Source organism: Notechis scutatus, chromosome Z (genome assembly GCF_049901735.1).
Source record: "Notechis scutatus isolate UNSWTSFEM ecotype Mainland chromosome Z, rNotScu1.2, whole genome shotgun sequence".
Classification (NCBI taxonomy): domain Eukaryota; kingdom Metazoa; phylum Chordata; class Lepidosauria; order Squamata; family Elapidae; genus Notechis; species Notechis scutatus.
Window position 1 is genome coordinate 1,097,793 of NC_142025.1, and position 23,251 is coordinate 1,121,043.

Consider the following 23,251-nt stretch of genomic DNA (forward strand, 5'->3'; position numbering starts at 1 on the left):
AGAAGGCCACAGGTTGGGAAACAGTTAAAGCGCATGCGCATTTCAGGATAGGAAAACGTAAAGAAAACGTTCTTAACACATATGCGCACTTCAAGCAAAAAAAAAAAAAAGACATAGAGCCCAGCGTCTGGTTCTGGAGCCAGCGGCATTTCCGGAGCGTTGAAGACTACAACTCCCAGAATTCTAACCCGTGATGGCGGAGGGGTAGGAATTGAAGGCCGCGCTGTCAGGAGACCTAGACTGGGAAAACGTTGTCAAGGCGCATGCGCGCGTCAAAAAAAACCGGCCTCAGTTTAGACATGAAGAGAGCTCAAGTTCTAGTTCTGACGTCAACGCCTCTTCCCGAGCTTCGAGGACTTCAAATCCCAGAATTCTCAGCTGTGATAAAGATGGCGAGGTGTCAGAATGCTCTGGCTGGGAAGACGCATGCGAACTTCAGGATAAACGCCTCAGTTTATTTACAAATAAAGACCGCCGCGGACTTCCAATCCCAGATTTCCCAGTCAAAACGATGCAAGGGGAGGAACTCTGGGAAGGGAAGGCCGCGCCATTCATGAGGGCTCGAGGGGGGGCGAAAGAGAGACGGGGAGAGAGAGAGAGAGAGAGAGAGAGAGAGAGAGAGAGAGAGAGAGACTTTCTCGGCGCACATGCGCACTTGAGGAAAACGGAAAGGCCTCAGGGAAAAAAACATTCTGTTTAGGGAGTGTTCGCCTCCATCCCTCCATGCTAAACCCGAATTCTTCTCCCTCCGTCGCAACTTTGATTAAAAAGACCCGGGAAACGCTGGACTACGACTCCCGTCGTCCTTTGCGCGCGCACTTCCCCACCCCCGCCGGCCATCTTGTCCCCGCGAAAGCCGGGATTCGCCGCCGCCTACAAAACCGGGCCGAAGAGCCCCGCCTCTTCCGGCGCTGCGGAGAGTCTGAGGAGAATCGCCGGAGCGGGAGGAGAAGCTCGCAGTCGGCCGCGACGTTGCCTAACGCCGCAAAGCCCGGCGAGGTGAGGCCGAGGCTTCTCTCCCGGAACCGACGTGGTAGGCCCCGAAGGCCATCGGGTCTCTCCTTTATCTGGGGTGGGGGGGGAGCGGACTACAAAGCCCATCTTCCCCCGCCGGCCCCTCTTGAAGGGGTGGAGGAGCTCTTTTTTTCCCGTCCTTCCCATGTTACCTCACGACGCCCGTCTTCTCCAAGAACGAACTCTTGGCGCCGCCCGGCTGGGGAGGATGGGAGTTGTTATCCCCCCCACCACCACCACCATCTTTCTGGCTGCTCTGATTCTGTACGGGTCTTCTGCTTGAGCAGGGGTTGGGCTAGATGACCTCCCAGATCCCTTCCCACTCTGTCATTCTGTGATTCCGTAAGGGTCTCCTGGTGGAGCAGGAGGTTGGACTAGATGACCTCCCAGGTCCCTTCCATCTCTATGATTCTGTAAAGGTCTGATTGAGCAGGGAGTTGGACTAGATGATCCCCGAGGTCCCTTCCAACCCTGTCATTCTGTAAAGGTGTCCTCCTTGAGTGGGGTTCAGCTAGATGACCTCCAACATCCCTTCCAACTCTGTTCCTTCTGTAAGGGTCTCCTGTTTGAGAAGTGGGTTGAATTAAATGATAGATGATTGAAAGAGATAATAGTTAACAAAGAGGTGGATCAATGGTTGATACAGACAAATACTAAATAGAAGATGAATGGATGGATGGATGGATGGATAGATGATACAAATATTAAATAGAAGATAAATGGATGGATGGATAGATGATACAAATACTAAATAGTGGATAGATAGACAATAGATGGATGGATAGACGTGTATGTGTGTATATGTGTGTGTGCGTGTTTATGTGTATATGTTTATGTCTCTATACAGTCACATCTACCTGCCACCCACCTGCCTCCAAAGCACCTCCAGGCAGCTTATCTGGGTTTCCGTCCACGCCAGGTTTCAGTCCCAAAAGTCACCCTGGGCTTGGTAGGAACCAGTCCTGCCACCTATAATCTTCTTTCCTTCCTCCATGGGGTATATAGTCAGTTGTCTTCCTGGGTTGTAGGAAAGCTGCCGAGGCTGGTACGCTTAGGACCTCTGCCTTGGCGTGTGAGGCTTGCCCTGTTTTATGACGTTTCTCGCCACCACGCTTAACGCCATGGTCATTTAACGTCCGGGAGTGGCTTTGAGTTAGATTTAGAGAGAAAAGAGGAAGAAAAAGTCCCTTTGTTTCAAGGCCCTTTTAACTTGAAGTCATCGCTAAACGAGTTGTCATAAGTCGAGGACTATCCTCCGAGTCTGTTACTGAGCATCAGTGGATGCTGCCACTGTCGTAAATGCGAACAATAGTAATAAGCCCCATTTATCAGTGGCGTAACTTCAAACAGTTACTAAGCGAACGGTTGTAAGTCGAGGTAACTAGTTTGGTCCTTGCTTGTTTCTCCACTGATCAACTTTTAGTTTTTAGCTGGTCAATTTTTACTTTTCGGCTGATCAGTTTTTACTTTTTTGCATTTTAAGTTTTTCACTGATCAAGTTTTAGCTTTTCCCTGTTCAAGTTTTACTTTTCAACCAATCAATTTTTAGTTTTTAGTGCAAAAGTTTCAATCATTTCTGCTCAAGCCGCCTTTAAAATTTGTAAGTAAAGCATTTTATCCTTTTTTTTGTCCCTTTCTTTAAAGTTGTGTTGCTCGTGTGTTTTTTAAAATTTCTATTTTTGGCCTTTAATTGTCGGGTTCCCAAAATAGAAGCAGCTATAAAGTCTTTTCCTCTAATTTAAAACTGGTTTTTGTGGGTTTTTATTTCTGTTTTCATCTACAGAGCCCAGCTCTGCCTTAAATCTCTTGAATGTCATTAGATATATTTAGCTCCCTGAATGGAATTTAACTGTCTGCCATGTTCTTGGCTTGAAGTTATTCTGTATATTTTATACAGACACAGTAACATTTTCCTTCAGGGAGTCCTCGACTTCACGACGACTCATTTACCCACCACACAAAGTTCCAGTGGCACTTGGAAGAAACCGGGCCTTAGCACCGTTTGTCACACTTAACACCCGTTGCAGAAATTACCCCCCACCCCCACCCCCCGATCGACATCCAGATGCTTGGCCACCGACTCGTATTTACAACAATCGCAGCATCTCGGGGAGGGGGATGTCACGTGATTCCTGCCCCTTTTTTGCGACCTTCGGATCACTTATTTGAACAACTTGCCGGGATACCTGGGGACCAGAAACGTCGTAAAATGGGGCAGAACTCGTTTAATGGAGGTTTCCCTTAGCAACAGAAATTTGGGGGCCTCCGTTACTGGTCGTAGGTCTTCTTGTAGACACCGCGGTGTCTTTACCATATGGTTTCTGTAAGGGTCTGCTCCTTGAGCAGGGGGTTGGACTAGTTGACCGCCAAGGTAAAGGACTGAGGGTCTCCAGGTGGAGTAGGGAGTTTAATTAGATGACCTCTGAGGAGCCTTCCAATTCTGTCATTCTGTAAGAGTCTCTTGATCAAGCAGAGGGTTGGACTAGATGTCCTCCCAGGTCCCTTCCAACTCTTGTCATTCTGTAAGGGTCTCCTGCTTGAATGGGGTTGGACTAGATGACTTCCCAGGTCCCTTCCAACTCTGTCATTCTGCATGGGTCTCCTGCTTGAATCACAGAATGACACAGTTGGAAGGGATCTTGGAGGTTATCTAGTCCAACCCCCTGCTCCACCAGCAGACTTTTACAGAATTGTAGAACGACAGAGTGCGAAGGGACCTGGGAGGTCTTCTAGTCCAGCGGTCGCCAACCGGTGGGCCTTTTGGTGGGCCTGCTAAATTGCTATTTTTCTGACCATCATCTGTTCTTCTGTGCCAGCTAGGAAGCAGGAAATGGTTGGATTTCTTGCTTTCTAGCTAGTCTTTAGATCTTCAGCTCTGCTTTTAAGCACAGCCGAACCTCCTTTAGGACTGAGTTTGCTTGCTAGCAAATTTTATGAGTTTGTTTGCAAGCAAATTTTATGTGACAGACTGAGCTAGCCAATGGCAGATAGATAGATTTATGAATGAATCTGTGATTCTATGAGCAACTCATTCTGCTTGCTTTGCCTGATTTTGGGTGAAAGTTGCTCTTTTTTAATAAAAAAAATTCAACATTTATAATATTTACATACAAGCCATGCCCAGCCAGTCACATGACCACCAAGCCACACCCACAAATTAGGCCACGCCCACAGAACCGGTTAGTGGTCCCTGGGGTTTAAAATTATGAGTTTGGTGGTCCCTGAGGTCGAAAAGGTTGGAGACCCCTGTTCTAGTCCAACCCCACTCAAGCTGGAGACCTTTACAGGATGGCAGAGTTGGAAGGGACCTCAGAGTTCATCAGCAGGAGACCCTTACAGAATCATAGAATAAGAGTGTTGGAAAGAACCTGGGAGGTCATCTAGGTCAACCCTCTGTTCCAGCAGGAACCCCAGATTTATGTTGTTAAGTGAAACATTAGCGAAACATTGCTCCCATTCGACAATCTTTCTGGCCACCGTTGTGAAGCGAATCTTGCAGTTCGTCGGTGGAAAAACGGTCCGGAGTCCCTTTTTTCCCCCATGCTATGCTGATTTTGAACTGTCACTAAATGAGGGGATGTCAATCGAGGACTGCCTCTGGAGAAAACGACAGTGTTTTCCCCCCGCTAGTTTTAAGTCCAAAATTTGTAAGGAAAGGAATTTTGAGTTGGAGGTTCAAGCGGCGTCTTTATGTAACACAGCTAGTCTGGTACTTCGGAAAGGTGATCTCGGAATTCTGTTGCTAAGTGACACGGTTGGAAACTGAGGAATATTATTGGGGTTAGGAGGGAGGGGGTTTGTGGAGAGAAGGAAGAGGAGGATTAAGGGGTTCTTGGTGCTCTCTAAGCTGGTCGGGTGATTTGCTTGCAGGCGTCTCATGACTGAACTAGGGAACATCATCAGTGTTAGAGGAGAGTAGGGTTGTTCTCAGTTTGTATATCATCCCATTTAGCACTGATGATGTTCCCTAGTTGGGTCATGAAACATCTGCAAGAAAACAACCAGGCCCAGAGAGCACCAAGGACCCCACAGTCTGTCTTCGTTCTTTCCTTCCCTTCCCTTCCCTTCCTTCCTTCCTCCCTTCCCTGATGATGTTCCCTTGTTGGGCCAGAAAACAAGCTCAGAGGGCACCAAGGCCTCCATAGTCCTCCTCCAAATAACAGGGACCTTGGGGGTCTTCTAGTCCAACCCCCTGCTCGGGCAGGAGATCCTTCTCCCCTTTCCTCCTCCTCCTCATAACAGAAGTAGAAGGGACCTTGGAGGTCTTCTAGCCCAACCCGCTCCCCAAGTGGGAAAACCTGACCCCAACGGTTGTCCAATCTCTTCTGAACCAACTCTTCTTTAAACAAACAAAAACAAAAATCCAGAATTTGCTGTCTGGGACACTTGGCCTGGAAAACAGGGTGCACCTGCAGGAAGGGAGCAGCCAATTATGGGGAGAGGCTTGGCACACCTTTCCACCTGGAGCCAAATGGGGAAAGGCGTTGAGCGCCGAGCCTGCTGGGCTCTTCCCGAAGTTGCCTCACCCCCCCGCCCACCCACCCGTCCTTGTCCTCACCCAGGTAAAACGTTTCTTTTCTCCCTCTTTGGCTTTCTTGTGCATTTTCTGGGTGCTTTTCTTGCAGACGTTTCGTGACCCAACTAGAGAACATCATCAGGACTAGAAGAGAGAAGTTATGGAGAGGAGGAGTATGGGAAAGGAAAAGATGGATGGGAAGGAGGGAGGGAGGGAGGAAGAAGCGAACGAATGAACAAAGTTGGCAGTTTTCTTGCAGATGTTTCATGACCCAACTAGGGAATATCATCAATGCTAGAAGGGAGAAAGATGGGGGGGGGGAGGAAGAAAAGGGGGAGGGGGAGGGAGGGACTGTGGGGTCCTGGGTGCTCTCTGAGCTGGGTGGTTTCCTTGCAGACATTTCATGACCCAGCTAGGGAACGTCATCAGTGCTAGAAGGAAGGAAGGCCAGGAAGGTCGTACAATGGAGCACAACTCACTTCACCAACGGCCCAGATTTATCAGCCGAAATGCTGTCGATAGCACGCCACAATTTTCATCCCACAAAAGTAGTGCCTGTTGCGACTGTCGTAAGCGCAAAGACTGGTTGCTGGGCGCAAAACGAACTTCAAGGACCATGGAGAGAGAGAGCGGATAATCTGTTCACAACTCAGCTGCAGGGGGTTGGGTTTGATGACCTCCCAGGTCCCTTCCCACTCTGTCATTCTGTGATTCCATGAATTTCCTGGTGGAGCAGGGGCTGGACTAGATGACCTCTGATGTCCCTTCCAACTCTTGCCATTCTGTAAAGATGGCTTGCTTGAATTGGGGGTTGCACTAGATAAGGGGTAGGGAAACTTGGCTCGTCTATCACTGATGGACTTCAACTCCCAGAATTCCTGAGTGAGCCATAAAGGTTCCCCATCCCTGGCCTACTGGCTTTTCAGTTGTGAGGGAAACCCATTTTTGACTTGAACGGGACTGTTTAATATACAAATGTAGGACATATAAAGAATATGTCCTACATTTGTATATTAAACAGTCCCGCTCAAGTCAAAATGGATTTCCCCACAACTGAAAGTCCTACATTTGTATATTAAACAGTCCCGTTCAAGTCAAAAATGGGTTTCCCCCACAACTGAAAAACCAGTAGGCCAGGGATGGGGAACCTTTTATGCCTCACTCAGGAATTCTGGGAGTTGAAGTCCATCAGTGATAGACGAGCCAAGTTTCCCTACCCCTGCACTAGATGATCTCCCGGGTCCCTTCCAACACTGTCAGTTTATTATTCTGTAAAGGTTGTCTGCTTGAGCAGGGGTTGGACTAGATGGCCTCCAATGTCCCTTCCAACACTGTCATTCTATGATTCTGTAAAGGTCTCTTGCTTGAGCAGGGGGCTGGAGTAGATGACCTATCAAGTCCCTTCCCATTCTGTGATTCCATAAAGGTCTCCTGGTAGATCAGGAGGTTGGGTTAGTCCAACCGTTGGAAGTTAGAACCGCCCCAGAATCAAGCCACTTGTGAGGAGTTGCTTGCACTTAGAACAGTTGTGTGGCTCAGCCAAACCTCAATGGCATCCCGCAATCCCCATTTACAACCTTCCCATAGACCAGCGGTTGCCAACTGGTGGGCTGCAGCCCACAAGTGGGCCGCAAGAAAATTTTGAAGGGCCGCAGAGAAATCTCACTCCCAGAGCACCCTCCCCCAAAGCAATTAATCCAGGCTGCGCAGAAACACAAGGCTGTGCCGCCCTTATGGCCTGTGAGAACCTTCCTTGCCTACTCACTCCTTACCCAGCAAACTTGCCTGCTAAATTTCTATTTTTCCGACCATCATCTGTTCTGCTGTGCCGGGAGATTTAGATTAGCTAGGAAGCAGGAAATGGTTGGATTTCTTGCTTTCTAGCTAGTCTTTAGATCTTCGGCTCTGCTTTTAAGCACAGCCGAACCTCCCTCAGGACTGAAGGTTCTAAGGCTCACGGCAAGCAAATTTTATGTGACAGACTGAGTTAGCTGATGGCAGATAGATAGATCACTGAATGATTCTGTGAGCAACTCAATCTGCCTGCCTGCTTTGCCTGATTTTGAGTAAAAGGGTCTCTCTCTCTCTCTCTCTCTCTCTCTATATATATATATATATATATATATATGTATGTGTTTTCTTAAGTTTTCCGGGTACTTACATGTATGATATTCAGCTTTGGGTATTTTCTCACGTCATTATTCAATATTCAATATTTACATACATGGTGTGTTGTGAGTTAATTTTGTGAGTTTGCTTGCTAGCAAATTTTATGTGACAGACTGAACTAGCCAATGGCAGATAGATAGATCTCTGAATGAATCTGTGATTCTATGAGCAACTCATTCTGCTTGCTTTGCCTGATTTTGGGTGAAAGTTGCTCTTTTTTAATAAAAAATTCAATATTTATATAAATATTTATAATATTTACTTACAAGCCATGCCCAGCCAGTCACATGACCACCAAGGCACACCCACAAATTAGGCCACGCCCACAGAACCGTTTAGTGGTCCCTGGAATTTAAAATTATAAGTTTGGTGGTCCCTCAGGTCCAAAAGGTTGGCAACCCCTGGACTAGATGACCTCTGAGATCCCTTCCAACTCTTGTCATTCTGTAAAGGTGGCCTGTTTGAGTTGGGGGTTGGACTAGATGATCTCCCGTGTCCCTTCCATCGCTGTTGGTTTATGATTCTGGAAAGGTCTGCTTGAGCAGGGGGTTGGACTGGGTGACCTTTGAGGTCCCTTCCAACCATGCCATTCTATGATTTTGTAAGGGTCTCCTGCTGGAGCAGGGGGTTGGACTAGAAGACCTCCAAGATCCCTTCCAATGCTGTCATTCTATGATTCTATATATTGCGTTTTTTCCCTTCTGGACGCCTCTTCGATTGTGCAGCCTCTGGTGAAATGCCCAGGACAGGAATGAGTGTCAAGTGGGTAGCACAAAAGAAAACCCACAGCACAACACAATTTGGGCTTTAAGAGGGGCGGGGGCAGATGGGGGGTTATAAACAGGAAATCTCCACCTGTTCCGATGCATTTTTCAATCAACAAAAAAATGGGAATTAAAAAGTAGAATTTTTTCTCCTGGCTTCCAAGAGGAGTATATAATAGATAAGGAGAATAATAACACAAAAATAATAACACAAAAAGATATAAAATTTTATTTATTTATTTATTTAGATAGATAGTATATTTTGTATAAACAATATATATCCAAATACTGTATATGTGAAATATATAAATACCTTTATACATGAATATATAGAATAGAATGCAGAATAGAATTAGAATAGAATAGAGAAAGAAAAAATAGAATAAAACAGAATATAGAATAGAGTAGAAGAATAAAACAATGTAGAATAGAATAGAGAAAGAATAAAACAGAATATAGAATAGAATAAAGAATAAAATAGATTAAAACTACAGAATAGAATGCAGAATAGAATTAGAAGATGGAATAGAATAGAATTAGAAATAGAACTATTCCTAATTCTAATTTCTATTCCATATTCTATTCTAATTCTATTCTGCATTCTATTCTGTATTCAATATATACGTGTGTGTGTGTGTGTGTATTATATATTCATTCTCATTCATTCTTGGGTGGGTGGGTGTGTCCAGCCATCTTAAAGTGTGTATGTGTTGTGTGTGTGTATAAATACAAAACACACACACACATAAGCTTTAAGATGGCTGGACTTCAACTCCCAGAATTCCATAGCCAGCATCCTTTAAGAGGGGAGGGGCTAAAGTTAGAATGGAGTTCCCTGCAATCTGATTTTGAAGCCCCCTTCCCCCCCCCACGCGTCTTTCTTTCCCTTCCTCTCTCTGTCCTCCTCTCTTTTTTTTCTCTTTCATACCCTCTTCAGCCTGTAAGAAGGGAGGACTTCAGTCCCCAGAATTCCCCAATGCAGCCACGATTTCAGCTCTGCAACCAAGAAATCCCTCCTCCTTAGTCCTCCTTTTGACCATTATTCCTCATTTGAATTCCTTGGAAATCATTCCAAGCGGCTGGACCTCTTGAAACGAAGAAACAGCTAGTCCTTGACTTATGACCGCAGTTGACCCCCCCCACCCCCACCCCCAAATTTCCTTTGCTAACCCAGACCGTTGCAAAGCGAGCCTTGGCCCTGTTTCCCAACCTTTCTTACCAGGGAAAATCCCTGCCGTTCGTGACATGATCGTTAAGTGAATCGGCCTTCCTGCTGGTCAGGAGGTCACAAAAAGTGGAATCGCCTGATGCCCGGGGTGGGGCCTGAGACCGTCATGTAAACACGAGCTAGAACTCTTTATCCCGTGACCATAGGGCTGTTGCAACGGCTGTAAGTGGGAATAACTGCCTTTTTTTTAGTTCTGGCTTCAAATAGTCACTAAACGAATTACCATAAGTTGAGGAGTGGCTGTCTGCAACAGCACAAGAGCGACCTCGAAGCAAGACTGCTTTTGAAAAATCATTTGCTTGACTTTCTTTTTATTATTTTGTGATTTGTTTTATTTTATTTTATTTGTAGGCAGAATTGGAGTGTTTTGAAAAAGAAAAAAAAACCTCCAAAGCTTTTTTCAGCTTTTCGCACGCACGCCGGCTTGGTGCCTGCATGGTGACCCAATGGCATCCCGCAAAGGATCGGCCACCAGCCCCACAAGCAGCACACCCGTCAGCAATAGCCGAGACCGGGAAGATGTCGAACTGGCTGAGCTCGGTCCCCTCTTAGAGGAGAAAGCCAAGCCGGGAACGTCCCGTTCAGCCGACGTAAGTACGGATTTCCGCTACTGCGGAGGTGGGAAAAATCAAGCCCTTAAAGGAGGAATGGAACAGAACAGAACAAGGACAGGACAGGACAGGACAGAATAGAATAGAATTCTATTTATTTTATTGGCCAAGTGTGACTGGACACACAAGGAATTTGTCTTGGTGCAAATGCTCTCAGTGTCCATAAAAGAAAAGATAACGTTCGTCAAGAGTCAAGAATCATCAGGTCCAACACTTAATAATAGTCATAGGGTATAATAAGCAATCCAATCATACTAGGAAACAGTCAATATGAATCGTAAGGATACAAGCGACAAAGTCATACAGTCACAAGTGGGAGGGGATGGGTGATAAGGAGTGACTAGAAGATTAATAGTAATAGTGCAGCTGCTGAATAAAAGCTACTGGAAATTAAAGAACAAGAAGATAACAACATTATATGATACGGCATGTATTTTATAAATGGTTGGAAAACAAAATTGAATGAATATAAGATAAGAGGTAATGAGAATATTCCAATGATAAGAGAAAAAAGAAAGAAATTTTTAATATGAATGTAACTTTAATGATATTATAACATGAAATGTATATCAAATATGAATATGTGCACAAGATATATGTACCCAGTTAACACACTGTTGAACTGAAAGATGGTCATTTTGTAAAAGTAAATTTTAAAAATTTTAATTAAAAAAAAAGTAAGCTACTGGACCGCAAACTTCCAGCCCAATGGAAGTTTGCAGGAGATGAAAGATGGGAGGAGCCTTGGGATTTGTCATTGGGGTGGAGGAAAGAAACCACTTACGTTGAGTGGTGACATTGATTTGGGTTATTGGTTTAAAAATGTAGATTTATTCCATTTAGAAGTATGAATTTAGAGGAAGGGAAAGAGAAAGGGGAAAGGAAAAAGAAAAAAAGTGAAAGGAAAGGAAAAGAAAGGAAGAAAAGGAAAAAGGGGACGGGAAGGGAAGGGGAAGGAAAGGAAAAGAAAGGAAGAAAAGGAAAAAGGGAAGGGGAGGGGAAGGAAAGGAAAGGAAAAGAAAGGAAGAAAAGGAAGAAATGGAAAAAGGGAAGGGAAGGAAAGGAAAGGAAAAGAAAGGAAGAAAAGGAAAAAAGGGAGGGGAAGGAAAGGAAAAGAAAGGAAGAAAAGGAAAAAGGAAAGGAAAGGAAAAGAAAGGAAGAAAAAGAGAAAAGGGAAGGAAAGGAAAGGAAAAGAAAGGAAGAAAAGGAAAAAAGGGAAGGAAAGGAAAAGAAAGGAAGAAAAGGAAGAAAGGGAAGGGAAGGGGAAGGAAAGGAAAAGAAAGGAAGAAAAGGAAAAAGGGAGGGGAAGGAAAGGAAAAGAAAGGAAGAAAAGGAAAAAAGGAAAGGAAAGGAAAAGAAAAAGAAAGAAAGAAATTTTCTCTCCTAGGAACTAAAGTCATTATAACGTAATGTTATACAGAACAAAAGTGCTTAAAAGGAACCCTCTGAAAACTCAAATAAGAAGTTAAAAATTAAAATTAAACCTTGGTGTTCCAGCTTGAAACAACTGATTTGGGCAAAGTCTCAACCGCTGACAACTGGAGCCTGGAAGCATGCTAAGAAATTCACAAAGGGAGGGAGGGAGAAAGAGAGGGGGGGCGGTAGGTAGGTAGGAAGGAAGATAGATACAGACAGACAGACAGACAGACAGACAGATAGAGTGATAGACAGATAGACAGATAGATAGATAATAGACAGATGAGAGAGATAGAGAGGAGTGATAGATGATAGTATATAATAGAGAATATTGATAAGAGATGGTCAATAGGTAGATAGATGATTGATAGATGAGAGAAATGAGAGATATAGACAATGATAGAGGGAGGAGATAGGGAGGAGTGATTGATAGAGAGATTATAATAGGTGATAGATGAGAGAGAGAGATGATAGGCAGGTAGATGATTGAGAGAGACATGAGAGAGAGATGAGAGATTATAATTGATACATGATAGATGATTGATAGGTAAGATGATAATCAGACAGATAGATGGTAGATAGATTTGTGTATGTGTGTGCCAAATCTTGCTCCGTTACTCATTTGGAGAGCTGGCCATCAATATTTAACTCAAGTTTAAAAGCAGTAAATTGTCTTAGTTGGCCTTGTGCGACATTTAGGTATTTATCTGCTTTTTTGCACTTTGGGCCCTTTCTAAATTTCTGAGCGAACTTTGGGACCCCTCCAAAACCCGAATGAAATCAAATTTGTCTTAGTTTAGATTAGTTTACTTTTTATTGTCCTTGTACCTTGTACAACACTAAATCAAACACCATCTTCAGGGCACATCATGACCCTGAAAATAAAGACAAACACACACATCCTTCACCCTTCACACATTGAAACCGAAACTCCCCCACACTGCACACCAACACTGCACTATATAGCAGAATTCAAAAGAGTTACTGCCCTGGGATAGATGAGAGTGCAAATCCAGGGATTTTGGCCTCCGTTCCCTGCTTGCTTTATCTGAGTCACTGGGCTTGCATTTTAAACTTCTTTTTTCCTGCCCTAAAACAAAAAAAAATCCAATTTGGCCAGGAGAGGGCGGGGGAGAAGCACATTAAAAAAGAGGGTGGGGGAGTTATTTTCTTGTACACTTGGACTCTTTGCTGCCGCTGTTTTGCCAGCGTGAGTTATTCCCTCTTTGCTGAAGGGAGGAAGTGCCTGGGCTGCAGACCCGCTCCTCGACTTAACGACCGCCACTGAAGCCTCACGTTCCGTCATTCAGGAAAAGGGAAGGAAAGGGAAAGGGAAAGGGAAGGGAAGGAAAGGGAAAGGGAAGGAAGGAAAGGAAGGGAAGAAAAGGAAAGGAAAGGAAAAGGGAAGGGAGGGAAAGGGAAGGAAAGGAAGGAAAGAAAAAGGGAAGGAAGGGAAGGGAAGGGAGGGAAAGGGAAGGAAAAGGAAAGGAAGGGAAAGGGAAGGAAAAGGAAAGGAAAAGGAGAATGGAAGGGAAGGAAAGAAAAGGAAAGAAAAAGGAAGGAAGGGAAAAGGAAGGGAGGGAAAGGGAAGGGAAGAAAAGGAAAGGAAAAGGGAAGGGAGGGAAAGGGAAGGAAAGGAAGGAAAGAAAAAGGGAAGGAAGGGAAGGGAAGGGAGGGAAAGGGAAGGAAAAGGAAAGGAAGGGGAAGGAAAGGGAAGGAAAAGGAAAGGAAAAGGGAAGGAAGGGAAGGGAAGGGAGGGAAAGGAAGGAAAAGGAAAGGAAGGGAAAGGGAAGGGAAGGAAAAGGAAAGGAAAGGAGAATGGAAGGGAAGGAAAGGAAAGGAAGGAAAGAAAAAGGAAGGAAGGAAGGAGGAAAGGGAAGGAAAAGGAAAGGAAGGAAAGGAAGGGAAAGGGAAGGAAGGAAAAGGAAAGGAAAGGAGAATGGAAGGGAGGGAAAGGGAAGGGAAGGAAAAGGAAAGGGAAGGGAGGGAAAGGGAAGGAAAGGAAAGGAAGGAAAGAAAAGGGAAATTGGAATTGGGAAAAAGGAAAAGGAAGGGAAAAAGGGATTGGAATAGGAAGAAAGCGGAAAGGGGTAGAATTGGACGAAGGGAAAGAAGAAAGGGGAAGGGAAGGAAAGGAAAGCTGGAAAGGAAAGGGTGACGAAGAGAGGGAAAGTAGGAAGGATTGAGAGAAGGAAGGGTGGAGAAGAAAAAAAGGGAAGGAAGGAAGAAGGAAAGAGCGATGGAAGGAAGGATAGAGGGAAGAAAGAAAGGGAAGGATCGATGGATGGATAGAAGGAAGGAAGGTCAGAGCAGGAAGGAAAAAAGAGGGAGAGAACAAGGGAGAGAGAAAAGAAAGAAAGAAAGAAAGAAAGAAAGAAAGAAATTTTCCGAGCAAACACAAATCTTGCAAAGCCCAGCTTCCATACCCCAAAAACATGAATTAAATTAAGTCCCAACTAGGGGCATACATTTAGTCCTCGGCTTAAATGACCACAACTCAGTCCCAATTTTTTACAGCTCAGCAAAACATTTGTTAAGTGAAATTTGTCCCATTTTACGACCTTTCTTGCCCCTGTTGTTAAGTGAGTCCCCTTCAGTTCATAAAATCACGTGGTCGTTAAGTGAAACTGGCTTCCCCATGGACTTTGCTGATCAGAAGGTCGTAAAAGGGCATCGCCTGATCCCGGGGAAACTATGACCTCATAAATAGGAGTCACTTTCCAACCCTCACAATTTTCACCCTGGGGAGGCTGCAAAAGTTATAAGTGCGGGGGAAAAGGTCACAAGTCGCTGTTTTCAATCCCATTATAACTTTGAACAGTCACTAAACAAGTGGCTGTAAGTCGATGGCTGCCTGCATAGTGTTTTTTCCAGCCGATCAACCAGGTTCAAGCGAGCGTCCCGAGATCCTTTTCGTTGGACATTCAGAGCTTCACGGTCTCTTTTTCTCTTCCGTAGAACCCATGTCAGCCCTGCCCGGCTACCCAGGAGGAAGAGGAGGAGGAAGTAAGGGTCTTAACCCTCCCCTTGCAAGCCCACCATGCAATGGAGAAGATGGAAGAATTTGTCTACAAGGTAATCCGCCGGTTGTCTGAAACGGAGACCGGTTCCTCGTCCGGAGGAAGGAGAGGGTCATGCTCCCACAGGAATCGGCGAACATTTCTCGCGAGAAACGAGAGTTGCCTCATGAGAAAAATTGAGCACAGTCGGCATCAAGGGAGTGGGGGGAATAAAAACTTCCACTAAAGACTTTACATGCCCGAGAAACGCCAGACTCGCTTCCGTATAAGCCGTGCAATAGGCTGGGGGTGGGGGGTGGGAATTGATTTATCCTGCCCTGGTGCATGGCAGGGACGGCACCGTCCCGAGAGTCCTCGATTTACAACAGAGCCTCAAAATGTTCCGTTGCTGAGCAAGACAATTGCGAAAGGAGCTTTGCCCGTGTTAGCACCTTGTTGTGGGAATCATCACCGTTGTTATACGAGCGTTGCCCCCTCTTACACCCGTCCTTGCCATGGTTGTTGAGTGAATCACCTGCAGTTCCTAACTACATCCCACGTCATATGTTTGAACTGGTTGTTGAACGTCCAAATTCTGATCACGGGGAGGCTGCAACGGTCGTTAAGTGAGAAAAACGGTCCTGGGTCAATTTTTTTCAGTGCCATTGTAACTTTGCTCACTGAGTGATAGTAACTCGAAGGCTAGTCACTAAATGAACGTAAGTCCTTGACTTACGATGGTTCATTTAGTGACCATTCAAAGTTCCGATAGCACTGAAAACTAACAAGTTTTTTTACTCCAAACAACCGATCCCCATGGTCATGTGGTTTTACATTCAGGTGCTTGACAACCGGTTCATATTTATGACAGTAGTGCTCTCCCAGGGTGTCCTGCTTTGTGTCCTTTTGATGAGTCAATCCTGATTCACTTAACGACCATGTGACTCATTGAACACCTTCACTTAAGAACCGTGGCAAGAAAAGTCGTACAACTCACTTCAGGAACATCTTGCTTAGCAACATAAATCCCAGGCTCCATTTTGGTCATAAACTGAGGACTCCATCTTTTGGTTGCACGATTGTCTCTCTTTTTGGGGCAAATTTGATAGTGGTCCCTCAGTGGGATTCGGGGGAGGAGTCTGACTCTGGGCCTGTTGCTCAGCTTTTCCTAAAGAGCTGGGCCAACGCCACCCCTATGAGGTAGGCCAAGCTGAGTGGGCTCGTTGAAAATAACCAAGTTTTTGGTAGACAGAGTTAGATCCAAGAGGAGAATACGGGAGGCAAAGATAACAATTAAGGTACTGATGAGGCCAAGAGAGGATGGATAGAAAAAAGAAAGGGGGAAGAAAAAAAAGATTCTTTAAGAACATATTCAAACAAAAACATGTGCATTAACATTAAAATTATATAGAGTGGATAATTATTTTATATGTACTGTAATAGGTACTAAGATAATATTTAATACAAATAGATATGAAGAGTGAAATATGGGAATTATGAATAAGAACAAAACATCTATTGGAAAATTAAAGAATGAACGATGGTATGATGAACATGTCGAAATAATATCATGATTAGCAGTGAAATAATAAAATTAAGAATAATATAAACATTCACAATAAAATTAAACAATGAGTAATTAGATAATGAAAGGATATATTTTAAAAATAAGCATGTATACGAATAGTAGAATTGTATGGATTGGATGAATGGAAGGAATACGAATAGATTTACTCTTATCTGTTTAAATGATATTGGGATTGAGATTAGAATTGTATATTGAAACCCTGAACAATGAAAGAATGAAGGATGGAATATTTAATATATACAGGTGTGAAGGGCTAAATAAGGGAAATGGGAATAATAAAGCAGGTGGAAGATGGAAAACATAAAAGAAACCTCTTTGAATACTACAGCGACAGGAATAAAAGTTAGAATAGCAATCCGAGGGGAACAACAATATACATATTTTAATGTAACAAGATATATGTAATAATTATTGTGGTTCGCTTGCAGCCGGCAGCAGAATCAGACAGTGGGGAAGAATGGGAACTAGTCCAGGAGTCTGGAGAGGACTCAGACGAGGGTCCTGCGTCCAATGCAGAGATGAGGCTGAGACCACCTGGGAGTGGGGTGCTGCCTCTGGAGCCTCCGGAGTCTGGCAGCAGCGAGGCAGAAGACCCAGGGGAGCCTGTTCTCAGTGCGCGTGTGCACAGAGCTGCCAGAAGGCGAGAGCAGCTGAGACAAAAGGGGCGACTCGGGAGTAAGGCTGGGAGGTGATTGCCCCTCCCATAAAAGTCAGGCCAAGATGATGAAACCTTTGCAGGAAGCAAAGTCGTTTGATCGGCTGCGAGTCCTCCTTGAAGCTCTCTGTACTTTGGATGGTTTTTTTCTTGTACTTTGGTTGGTTTCTTTTCTACTTAATTGGATACTTCTATTTTTGGCAGCCTTCCACAGCACTGGAAAGCATGTGCTTATCTTGGGGGACTGTTTAAGATTAATTCTGGGTGGGAATGAAAGTAATTCCCAGCATTGCAATAAAATAGCTTTTACTTTTAAAACAAGTTTGTGATTAATTACAATTGACGAAGCCTGGGTCAGAACAATAATAAGAGGGAGGTTTTGAAATTGAATGGCAGTAGTAGGAGATAACATTTAAATAGGAGGCAATGAAAATGAAATTTAATAACTATGAATAATAATATGTTTATTTGTACTAAAATGTATGATAGCCAAGTATCAGTCACGCTGTTCATGCATTGATATGTATAAGCAATTGAAAATTAAAAAAATGACCCCCCCTCCAAAAAATAATAATAATAAATTAAGTTTTTTTGTCTGCCTCGCAGGTCTGGGAAGGGCGATGGCGGGTCATCCCCTACGACGTCTTGCCCGATTGGCTGAAGGACAACGACTACCTGCTTCACGGACACCGCCCGCCCATGCCCTCCTTCCGCGCGTGCTTCAAAAGCATCTTTCGCATCCACACCGAGACCGGCAACATCTGGACCCACCTGCTCGGTGAAGCCGACCGTCGGTTCCAAAAAGCGAGGACTAAATGAAATACTGCTGACTGGTGCAACCAGATCACTAGAACCAGTGCGAATTGGCAGCATACTGGCTGGGACCGAAGTTCAAATCAAAGGCCTTTTCATCTGGCCTGAAGAAGAAACGAGAAAGAGATCCGAACTGATCTAGCTGGAGTTACAACCCAATTATGGGCATTTTAAAAAAAATTTATTGTTTTTTTTCCCCCCACCGTTGTTAAGCGAATTCAAAGCAATGCAGTCGGATTTCAAGCAGGACTAGAACTCACTATCTCTAGGCAACTGGTTTGCACCAGTTCTAATGATCCAGTTGCGCCGGTCAGCAGTATTTAAAGTTACCCAATTGGTTTTCATGCCTAAGGGGGGGGAATAGAACTCACCGTCTCCTAGTGATTGGGCCAAACTTACCCACCCATTTTTCATGCCTACGACAGACTAGAATTACGTGTTTCTGGTGATTGGCCCAAACTCACCCAACTGCCTTTCACGCTAAAACTCCCAGTCTCCCGGTGATTGGCTCAAAGTGACGCATCCACCTTTCATGCCTACCATAGAACTAGAACTCCCCGTCTCCTAGTGATTGACTTAAAGTCACCCAGCCAGCTTTCATGCCTAAGGTGGAACTAGAACTCCCAGTCTCCTGGTGATTGGCCCCAAGTCCCCACTGGCTAACCCTCCCTTTTTCCTCTTCCCCCAACAGGCTTTGTCCTTTTCCTGTGTCTCGGGGTGCTGACCATGCTGCGCCCCAACATGTACTTCCTGGCACCCCTGCAGGAGAAAGTGGTTTTCGGGATGTTCTTCCTAGGTGCCGTGCTATGTCTCAGCTTCTCCTGGCTCTTCCACACCGTCTACTGCCATTCAGAGAAAGTGTCGCGGACGTTCTCCAAGTGAGTGTGCCCAGGTGGGGCTTCCCTAGGCCTGTGTTTTGGGGTTGCCTTTGTGTTCAGAGGTGGTCCTCAGTCCGCTTAGCGGTGGTTCCCCATCACAACATCGCTTGAAGGGGGTGGAAAGGCGACTCGGAGCCGTGTTTCAGACTTTCTGAGCATGGCAACTCAGACATTCGGCAGGCAGCTCGTCATTTACACAATCAAAATAAAGATTATTTTAAGTTTTTTCTCTCTCTCCCATTATAGGCTGGACTACTCGGGCATCGCCCTGCTGATTATGGGCAGTTTCGTCCCGTGGCTTTACTACTCCTTCTACTGCTCACCCCAGCCACGACTCATCTATCTCTCCATCGTCTGCGTCCTGGGCATCTCTGCCATTATCGTGGCCCAGTGGGATCGCTTCGCCACCCCCAAACACAGGCAGACTAGAGCAGGTATATTGTTTCAACTCCCAGAATCCCCCAGCCAGGAGGCTTTAAGAGGGGAGGGACTTCAACTCCCAGAACCCCTCATGCTTTAAGAGGGGAGGGCTCCGACTCCCAGAATCTCCTAGCCAGCCTGCTTTCAGAAGAATGGCCCTTCGAGCTAAGCTTTGATGCAAACCTTTTCCTCGCATACCTACGGGAGTCTCATTTCCTTCTCAGGCGTCTTCCTCGGGCTGGGCCTGAGTGGCGTGGTACCCACAATGCACTTCACCATCGCCGAGGGCTTCGCCAAGGCCACCACAGTGGGCCAGATGGGATGGTTCTTCCTGATGGCCGTGATGTACATTACCGGAGCTGGACTTTACGCAGCTCGTATTCCAGAAAGATTCTTCCCGGGCAAATTTGACATCTGGGTGAGGTTTTTTTTGCGGGGGGGTGGGGGGTGGGTGATGGGAGTTGTAGTTCGACCAAAAAAACCCAGCAACATGGGCAGTTCTATATCTTATGACCAAAATGGAGCCTCTAATGGATGTCTTTTAAGTGAGAATTTATCTAGTTTCATCCCATCTTAAGGGAATCCCTATAAAAGTACTAATCTGGTCATTAAGTGAATCTGGTTTTTTTTTTAATCCGTGCTGTCATAAAACTTTGATCGGGGCATCGGAATGGTGATCATGTGATGTGGTCGTTAAGGTGAACATCCCTCAGAACTCTGACAAATGGTCGTTGGTATGAAAAATGCTTATAACTCACTTTTTTTTTCAGTGCTGGTATTATCAGGGGGTGGTATCTTTCAGACAAACCACGATACTCTCCATCTTGAATTGTCTTTTTGTCTTTCCAACAGTTCCAGTCCCATCAGATCTTTCACGTCCTGGTGGTGGCCGCAGCCTTCGTCCACTTCTATGGCGTCTCCAACCTGCAGGAGTTCCGGTACGGATTGGAAGGTGGCTGCACGGATGACTCGCTGCTCTGAGGATCATGAGAAAATGATCGCGGGAAAACGATCACAAAAGGTTCCCAAAGGGCTTTTCTGCCGGACTTTATCTTTCTCGACTTAAAACCTATAGTGTTTTTTTTTTTTCTTAAATTAGAAACGAAACTCGACGCAACGTTGACCGCGCCTGGCGAGAAAGGAAAAGCGGGGTAGGCTTGTTCCTGAGGCCCCTCCGCGTTCTGAACGAGACCGTGCATGGCTCGTCAGATTCCTAGTTTGTCTCGCATGGCAGCGGTAACTCTGACAAGGAATTTCCCCAGGCTATCCCGCCGATATTTTGTCTTTCTCGACAAAATCACGTATGGCGAAAAGGAAAGTATTTAATATTTAAGAAGTTTTACAAGCGAGATGCTGCCCAGTCAGATTCCGCATCCTGACACGTTCGTCGAGGGAGCTGCGAGCCGGGCACAGGGTGGGATTCGGAGTTGCCGAGCTGCTGTGACTTTCGGTGTGGCAGTGATTGGAATAAACTATGGATGATGGGATAGTGGGGAATTGCCTCGAGGGAGGGTGGGGTCTCCAAGGTGTGCACGCATCTACACAATCCAAAATCTTGACGCCTGAAGATTTTGCTTCTGACGACATAGCCCTTTTGCCGGATTTTCCGTATCCCATCCAAGTCGCACATATTGATTTTTCCTGAGCGGCTGATTTGCTTTGCTGCGCAGAAAAGAGGGAGGAGGATTTGATGGGGGTTGAGTTTCTAACTTGCAAAACAGCACCTTTGTCAACAGGTTAAAAAAAGGTGGAGCAAAATTATGGTAAGATTGTTGCTGAAGTGACACAGATGTAGAAAGTTGCCGTGTCTCACAGTGCTTGTATCAGAAGAGCCCAGGCGGTTGTGAGAGCGAATTGTCCACTTGAACTGCTCTTGCCGGAGTAACCCTGCTTGGTCTTACTCCTACTCCATCCAACTTTCTCACCTGTGCTTGGTGGCTTTCTCAGAGACATTGCACTACCCAACTATGGAACATCCTTGGTGCTAGAAGGGAAGGGAGGTTGCTCTTTCTTTACAGTCCCTCAGGGGCCTCCTGCACCACGGCTGAGGGGTTCGCTTTCGTACTCCACGGGCTCCGGAGGCTTTTCCTTGGGCCTCTGGGAGAGCGGCCTCCACAGGCTCCGGAGGCTGGAAACGGGCCTGTTTCCGGCCTTCCCGAACTTCCAGGAGGCCCATTTTTTGCCTTCCACATGGGCCCTACACCTACTTGGCATCCAAAACGGGAGGGGCCAGCCAGTTGTCGTAACTGCTAGTTTGCCAAGCCAGCAATAAAATTTGCTACCATTTAGTTACTAGTTCACCCAAACCAGGCCAAATCGGTATGAGCCCACCCCCCTGAAGTCTCCTCTACAGTGCTGGGATTCAAAAAAATTACTACCGGTTCTGTGGGCGTGACTTGGTAGGCATGGTGTGTCTTAGTAAGGGTAGCAGGGAAAGGATACTGTAAAATCTCCATTTCCACTCCACTAACCTGCTTTCCAGCTCCGTTCTCCTGTGCAGGGCAACCAAAGGAGACCCAGTCGATCAGTGAGAGATGGGGTTGGTGGGGCCAGTCAGAGGTGGGATTTGCCGGTTCTCCGAACTATTCAAAATTTCTGCTACCGGTTCTCCAGAACTGATCAGAACCTGCTGAATACCACCTCTGCTCCTCTTGCACTGATGATGTTCTCTAGTTGGGTCGTAAAACATCTACAAGAAAAACATCCAAGCTCACAGAGCACTAAGGACTCAACAGTTGTCATCATCGTCTTCCTCCTCCTCCTCAAATCCTCCTCCATTCTAGCACTGATGGGTCATGAAATGTTTGTGAAAAATGGACCAAGCTCAGAGTACACCAGGGACCAGTTGTTCTCCACTCATTCCTCCTTTGCAAACTTTCCTAGTACTGAGGATGTTCCCCAGTTGGGTCTTGAAACATCTGTGAGAAAACAAACAACTTCAGAGAGACCAAGGATTCCACAGTTCTCCTATCTGCACACACCTCTCCTTTCTAGCACTGACGATGTTTCATAGGTGGGTCATGAAATGTCTCCAAGATAACCAGCCAGCTTCGAAAGCACCAAGGACCTATTGCAAACATTCTCGTCTTAGTATTTCTGACTTGGTTTGTTCAAATATTTCCTGGAGTTCCAGCTTCGTACTTTCCAAATGTATACAACTTGCCGCTTTCAGCTCTCCAGATTCTTGCAAGGACGTTGCACTTCATTGTATGAAGACCTATTAAGAGGGTGCAAGGTTTTTAGACGCAAATTGGAAAAGGGGCTGTGGAATATAGAGAGAGCACACAGTCCCGCCAAGAGAATAGCTGCTTTCATGAGCTTGAAACCAGGGCAGTTTGATTGAGATATAGCTGCTTTAATTAGCATTAAAGCCTTGTTGGATGTTAAGATGTAGCTGTTTAACAAGCTGCAAATTGGTGCTGGGTGGTTAAGATATAGCTGCTTTAATGAGCTCTGAGACAGTGCTGGTCTGTTGAGATGTTGCTACTTTAATGAGATTCAGATTGGTGCTAGATTATTGAGATGCAACTACTTTAATGAGCTGGGAATCAGTGTGGAATGTTGAGCTGTAGTTATTTTCATGAGCTTCCAACCAGTGCTAGGGTTTTTTTATACTTTAATCAGCTCCATACCAATGCTGGAGATTGAGATGCAACTGCTTGAATGAGCTTCAAACTAGTGCCGGATTGTTGAGATGTAGCTGCTTTTATGAGCTTCAAAGCAGGTGTTGAAATAGCAATAGCACTTATATACCGCTTTATAATGCTTTACAGCCCTATAAATGTTGAGATGCAGGTGCTTTCATAAGCATTAAAGCTGTGTTGGAAGTTGAGATGTAGCTGTTTTTAAAAAGCTGCAAAACCAGTGTTGGGTAGTTAAGATATAGCTCCTTTAATGAACTTGGAACCGTTGCTAGGTTGAGAAGTAGCTGGTTTAATAAGTATTAAAGTTGTGTTGGATGTTGAGATGCAGCTGTTTTTAAAAAGCTGCAAACCAGTGCTGGGTGTTTAAGATATAGCTGCTTTAATGAACTTGGAATCATTGAGAAGTAGCTGGTTTAATGAGCTGTGAGCCAGTGCTGGGCTGTTGTCATATAGCTGCTTGAATGAGCTTCCAGTCAACCAGGTTGTTGAGATGTAGCTGTTTTCATGGGCTTCTTATTGATTCTGAGGTGTTTAGA

General features: G+C 45.3%; 1 protein-coding gene across 2 annotated transcripts; it reads left to right on the forward strand.

The window, feature by feature from the left end:
* The first annotated feature begins 898 nt into the window (after positions 1-898).
* ADIPOR1 (adiponectin receptor 1) lies at positions 899-21,332 on the forward strand. Of its 2 annotated transcripts, none has more exons than XM_026689031.2 (8): positions 899-999; positions 10,043-10,281; positions 14,677-14,793; positions 17,567-17,738; positions 18,465-18,651; positions 18,898-19,085; positions 19,296-19,489; positions 19,924-21,332. In XM_026689031.2, exons 2-8 carry the CDS (start codon positions 10,138-10,140, stop codon positions 20,050-20,052), a joined length of 1,131 nt encoding a protein of 376 aa, XP_026544816.1. In that variant the 5' UTR covers positions 899-999; positions 10,043-10,137; the 3' UTR covers positions 20,053-21,332. The 2 variants fall into 2 exon arrangements, with proteins under 2 accessions (XP_026544816.1, XP_026544815.1); XM_026689030.2 differs by having other exon boundaries at positions 901-1,033.
* Positions 21,333-23,251: the final 1,919 nt, after the last annotated feature.